The sequence below is a fragment of the Austrofundulus limnaeus genome, unplaced genomic scaffold (assembly GCF_001266775.1).
Source record: "Austrofundulus limnaeus strain Quisiro unplaced genomic scaffold, Austrofundulus_limnaeus-1.0 Scaffold69, whole genome shotgun sequence".
NCBI classification, from domain to species: Eukaryota; Metazoa; Chordata; class Actinopteri; order Cyprinodontiformes; family Rivulidae; genus Austrofundulus; species Austrofundulus limnaeus.
In genome coordinates, this window is record NW_013952471.1 from 685,785 (window position 1) to 692,258 (window position 6,474).

General features: G+C 37.7%; 1 protein-coding gene across 1 annotated transcript in view; it reads right to left on the reverse strand.

The window, feature by feature from the left end:
* The window catches only part of rab3gap1 (RAB3 GTPase activating protein subunit 1), a gene marked incomplete at its 3' end in the record, with an annotated part of 71,469 nt that overhangs the window by 36,256 nt on the left and 28,739 nt on the right, over positions 1–6,474 (reverse strand). The window contains 1 exon segment of the mRNA XM_014010446.1: positions 4,261–4,342. Within this exon segment, the coding sequence (XP_013865900.1) occupies positions 4,261–4,342 (82 nt within the window).

Genomic DNA, 6,474 nt, shown 5'->3' on the forward strand with positions numbered 1-6,474 from the left:
AAAAGTAAATAATGAGCTTAGATCCTCTTCAGTTGGCAAGTGTGCACAAAATGTTGCCATTTGTAGGTTTATGTTTCTTTATGACATATTTAATGGTAAGTTCAATTCTAAAACTTTTGCAAAAGGATAACTTTATTAATGTCAGATTCTTTGATTTACACATAAATTTCAGCCCTTTTATAATTACACACTTTTTAGGTTAATAAAATAATTGTGATAATAACTGACATTAGACGATAGGAAAAACTAATTATGATAATGTTTTTTGCCATATTGCTCAGCCCTATTTTAGGTTCATCCTGAAAATTCACCTGAATGTCAAATATCACAAACTTGTTATTGTTTGTGGTTGACATGTTGGACTGACTCATAATCAAAACTCTGTTTTTTTGACTGATTTATTATTATAAACTGATAAAATCCTAATAATGGGGTATTTTAATATTCATGTAGATGATGAAAGTGATAGCTTAAATATAGCTTTCAGTAATTTAATTGAGTCAATTGGTTTTACTCAAAATGTCCACAGACCTACTCACTCTCTTCGTCACACTCTTGATGTGGTTCTGATGTATGGTATAGAGAGCAAGAACTTAATGATATACCATCACAATCCTATTCTCTCTGACGATTTTTAATAACCTTTTTGTTTTAATTGTATTGTTTTATTGTGTGAAATGTTTTGTTTGTTTTTTAATGAAATGAATAAATGAGTTTACATTAGCTAACTTTATAGCTACTGAGAGTAAACTTCTTTAGAGTAGATGTTTATCAGAGAATGCTGTAGCTAAATTTAAAGAATTTCTTCCATCTTTATTTTCCTCTGTCTTACTGTAACAGAGAACAGTCACTTAGATGGTCTTGTTGATAATATTACAACTTTAATGCAAACCTCTCTCAGCAGCTGAGCTCCTGTGCAGCGGAGCACAGAGAGGGAGAGAGACGAAGTAAACAAACAAGCAGGAAAATGAAACTTATCGTCCTCTTTTTTTTACCGACCTCAAAATAATTTATCGTGCAATTAATTGATTTATTGGCTATCACGACAGGCCTATATAGACCTATATCTAATCTCCCATTCATCTCAAACATTCTTAAGAAAATAGTTGCATATCAACTACATGAACATTAATAGAAATAATCTATATGAGGAGTTTCAGTCAGGGTTTAGAGCTCATCATAGCACAGAAACATCACTGGTGAAAGTTACTAACAATATTCTCGTGGCCTCAGACGGTGGACTTGTGTCCATTCTTGTCCTGTTAGATCTCAGTGGATACAGATCTCAGTTTGATACAACAGCCTATTTGCCACGGTCATTAGTGACGTATTTCCGGTAAAATTTTTGCCACGCTCCTCCCTTCCACTCCCTGCTTACTGCGTATGTTTTTACCGTTAGCTCCTAGTACTAGACCGTGAAAAAGTCACAAAAGTTAAAGCATCTGTGATCTACTGGTATAAAATGTGTCCACTAAGCAGCAGATACAATCGAGTAGTTAGTTTTTCTCCTTTTTCCTTTAGATGAAGAGGTGACAGCAGAGGATCATAGCATTACAGGGAAAACTTATCTTTAAAAGCTCACACTTGTGTTTGTAATCAGCATTTCTAACCTGAGGATATTCAAGAGTCAGCATCAGAAATGAGAAGACGGAGGTTACAAAAAGAGAAATGTACATTTATCCCCTTTTACTGCCAAGACGAGAGAGGAAAGACCTCCTTCACACGGCAGCTAGCAGGAAGCTAACACAGCAGACGGTACAAAGGTAGGTGTGTGTGCGCGCGCGCATTTGTGTTATATGAAATGTTTTTATGCGACTTTGTCATGAGTTTTATGCAAAAGTAAAACCTTGTTAGAGTGTATATTACAGTGTAGACTAAAGCCGAGTGACGAGCGCCCCCTCTCCTCCCCCCGAGGACCGAGAGCAGCAGAACCTCCGCCTGATAATCATTACGTTTTCAGTTCACTAACGTCGGGGAAAATGATCCAAACCATACAAGTAGCTCATCAGTTTAAAGCCCAGACTCTGCTCTTTCCAACAATATAAGTGTCACAGCTCTATGTGAAAAATTCACGGAACAAGCAGCCACGGAATAGCAAAAAAGGCTAAATTCTGGAACCATAAACACAAACGTCTTTCCTTTGTTTTTATGGCTTTAATTCACTTTGGAGTGATTTTTTTCTACTTGGCTGGACCTGTACGTCTCCTGTGTTAATGTTGGTACATGTAATATGATAATTCTGTACTGTGGAGATCATTAAGAGTCGTTGTCGAGTGAAAAAAATCGTTCGCTAACACTGTGTTGACCGTGAACCGTAAGTGCTGGGAGTGGCATCCAGTGCTGGGCCAGATGTCCGTGGCGTATAGGCAATTGATCACAATATTTTATTACGTAGACTTGAACTTGATATTGGGATTACAAGAACAGCTCTAAAATGGTTTGAGTCTTATTTAACTGATAGATTTCAGTTTGTTAATGTTAATAATGAATCTTCTTCTTACGCCAGAGTTAGTCATGGAGTTCCTCAGGGTTCAGTGCTTGGACCAATCCTCTTTACTTTGTATATGCTTCCATTAGGTAAAGTTATTAAACAGCATGGGATACATTTCCATTGTTATGCTGATGATCCTCAGTTACATTTATCCACAAAACCTGATGAATCCAACCAGTTACTTAAACTACAAGCATGTCTTACAGACATAAAAACATGGATGACTCTTAACTTTCTGCTTCTAAACTCAGATAAGACAGAGGTCATGGTTTTTGGACCTGAACATCTTAGGGATCAACTTTGTAGCCTTTCAGCTCCTCTGGATGGCATTAATCTGGCCTCCAGTTCTAATGTAAAGAAACTTGGTGTTATTTTTGATCAGGACATGTCTTTTAACCCCCACATTAAAAATGTTACCAGGACCACCTTCTTCCACCTGCATAATATCACTAAAATTAGAAACATTTTGTCCAAAAATGATGCAGAAAAACTGATCCATGCATTTATCAAGTCTTGACTGGATTACTGTAATTCTTTATTATCTGAGCATCCAAAAAACTCTTTAAGAAGTCTTCAGTTAATCCAAAATGCTGCTGCTAGAGTTTTAATGAGAGTTGGAAGAAGAGATCATATTTCTCCAGTTTTAGCTTCTCTCCACTGGCTCCCAGCCAAATTCAGAATATAATTTAAAATATTACTCCTAACATACAAAGCTCTTAACAACCAAGCTCCATCTTATATTAAAGATTTTATTGTTCCATACTTTCCTAACAGAGCACTTCACTCTCAGACTGCAGGTTTACTTGTGGTTCCTGGAGTTTCTAAAAGTAGAATGGGAGGCAGAGCTTTCAGTTATCAAGCTCCTCTCTTGTGGAACCAACTTCCAGTTTCTGTCCGTGAGGCTGACACTCTGTCTACTTTTAAGATTAGACTGAAGACTTTCCTTTTTCATAAATCCTAAAATTAGACTTAGGTTTCCTGAATTATTCTTCATTTCTGCTGCTATAGACTTAGACTGCTGGAGCACAAACTGAGCACATTTCCTCACTCTGCTGTTGTCTTTAGTCTCTCTTCTCTACATGTTTATTGTAATTATTTCTATCATGTTTTTTCTTTGTCTCTTCCAGAAGAAGGTGCACCTGGACCAGTCCTGGACCAGTTCTTCTGTGTTTGTCTGTGTCTCTTTCCTGTCCCTCAACCAGCCGGTCGAGGCAGATGGTCTCCTGTCCTGAGCCTGGTTCTGCTGGAGGTTTCTTCCTGATTAGCAGGGAGTTTTTCCTCTCCACCGTTTGCTCAGGATGGGAGACTGTGATGAAGTGATTCAACACAATCTGCTGGTTTCTTCTTTAGATTGTTCTTTTTTTTCATGTACAGTGCCCTGAGACAACCTATGTTGTGACTTGGTGCTATATAAATAAACTGAATTGAATTGAATTAAAACAAAGACAAATGAGATGTGGTGTAAAATGGAATCAGAGATGTGCTTAATACTCTGTCAGCTCAGAAAGAACAGCAACATGATTTATTATTATGATTATTATTATTATTATTTTACAGATAAAACAAATCTATCAAATGTTTACCCATAACAGTTTTGCTGTGGTGAAACACAAATCATAAAGAATAAAATTACTTCTGTCAAATCACTATGTAACACTTTTAAACCTGACCTGGGCTGATATGGACTGAACAAACCCAAAGGAAAGGCAGGAGTGTGTTCACCGTTTAGTAAGTGAAGAAGAAGAAGAACAAGAAATGTTTGTTTTTACCTGATTGGTTCCTCACAGGCTCCAAAAGGAAGGTTTCCAAACTCCACTCCTCCGACCTCACCTCCGAGGACCGTGTCAAAGTCTAAAAAAATAAATAAATCAACACCACAAACTAAGAGGAGAACACATTTTGTTTATACAGAATTATTATTATATAAACATCTTCGTCATGTGGCTAAGATGCACTTTTTGATTGCCTGATTAAAGAACAGGAACAACAACAGTAAAATATAATCAAAATCACTTTAGCTTTTACCTACCATCTTGCTACCGTTACCTTGTAGCTAGCCCTTTTCTAGTTTTAGCTAACCTTTTGCTACTTTTGGCTTTTAGAAAATTCACTGCTTTTAACCAGCACTGTTTGATTTTTAGCTTTTAGCTAGTAGTTTGCTACTTTTGTGTTTCAGCTAGTATTTAGCTCGTTTTAACATTTATCTCATTTTGCTACTTGTAGCTAAAATCTTTTTACTTTTAGCTTTTATCTATTTCTAATTCTATCTATTTATTAACATTTTGCTAGTTTGAGGTTTTACTTGGTGCTCTTCTTGTTTTAGCTTTTAGCCAACATTAGACATCTTTTAGCTAATGTTCAGCTTCTTTGAACTTGCACACCTCAGTTTCAGCTTCTTCGGTAAACTTCAGCTGTCATTTAGCTCTCAACTTCACAGGAAATCTGAAACTTTGCTGCACCAACTATAATAACTTCTAAGATTATTTAAATCTGGTTTGAAAGAATATCTTTTCTTGAACTTCATATTTTTAGTTGTAAATGATTTTAGTGAAACAGATTTAAAACAAAGCCTGAGTGGTTTTATTCTACACTGAAAACCCAGCAGTTAGAACAGCTCGATTTTTTTCAGTGATACGATTTAAGTTTAAATTTTTCTACTGAAGTTAATTTTATTATGGGTTTTTTAAACGTGCTGCAGAAATAAACTTTGTTTTTTGTTTAAGATGCTCACAGAGAAGCTCTGATTGGACAGGATCTGTGCTGCAGTAGCAGCTCACACCAATGCGGTTCTGGAGAGACTGGATCTTAACAAACCTAAGACCCCCAGGTCTCCAGAGCCTGACTTCACCCAGAGGATGAAGGGTCTCTCCTCTGTTAGCGGACCCTCCTATAGATGCAGCAGCTTTGAAACAGATGAAGGAGAAAGATAAAACTCTGTTTGGCGTCTTGGAGGACCACATCCACCTCAGGGAGGAGAACGTCAGCACATCACGTTCTGTCTGCAGCTCAGACTCCTCAGGAGCCGAGAGCAGCCCCCTCATCACTACTCCTAATGAGGTGCCCCCGCCTCAGTCAGCCTTCAACACTACTATATACAGTAGGTAGGGTTGGGTACCGAAACTTGGTTCCAGTATGGCACTGGGATGAACATCCACGGTAGTACACAGACCAAAACAAAACTCTAATTTCGGTGCTTTATTCTGGTGCCTCAAAGAAAGCTGTTAATTTGCGCCCTCTGGTGTTCACTGTTAACAGTGACAGCCTTGGCACACAATCTCCACAGACGCTCTGGTACGCGGTTCGACTTGGTTCGGTCTCAGCCCAAAGCGCCTCTCCAAGCGCGCTCCACAGCCGCACTGTCTCAGAACCTCCTCTCCGGTGGTTCGGGTAGAAGCGAGTACAGCACGCTTATGATTTTGACGTCAGCAGAATTCTGCTCGTGGATTAACTCTTTGTTTGACTGACAGCAAGTTTCCTCCTAGAGAGAGCTGCTTTTGTTTAGGAATACAAGCGCAACTCGCGATACAACAACGTGGTGAAAGCAGTGATAAAACTGTCTTTTTGGTGATCAAAAAAGCAGAACTTGTAAACACTTCCTGGAGAGAGGTGAAGGAGACGAAGCTGAGCAGATCACAGGAGGTTTTCAACAAACTGGCCGCCCACGGTTACACAAGCACTAAACAGCATTGTGAAAATAAATAAATAAATTGTAGGGTTAATTTAAAAGTTTAGAATTCTGAAATAAATAATTTGTGGATATATTTAAATATATTATATTTACATATACTATATTTAAATTATATCATTCCTCGGAGCACCACATCCTTAATTCGATCAGATACTGACCCAGGAAAGAGATGAAAAACTGTAACTTTATTGTAAACAGTCCCAGAATAAATTTACACAAATTGATCTGAGTTCTTGTCTTATCAAAACCAGAATATCTCATCAAGACACAAAAAAATTGAGATTAGCTTATGTTG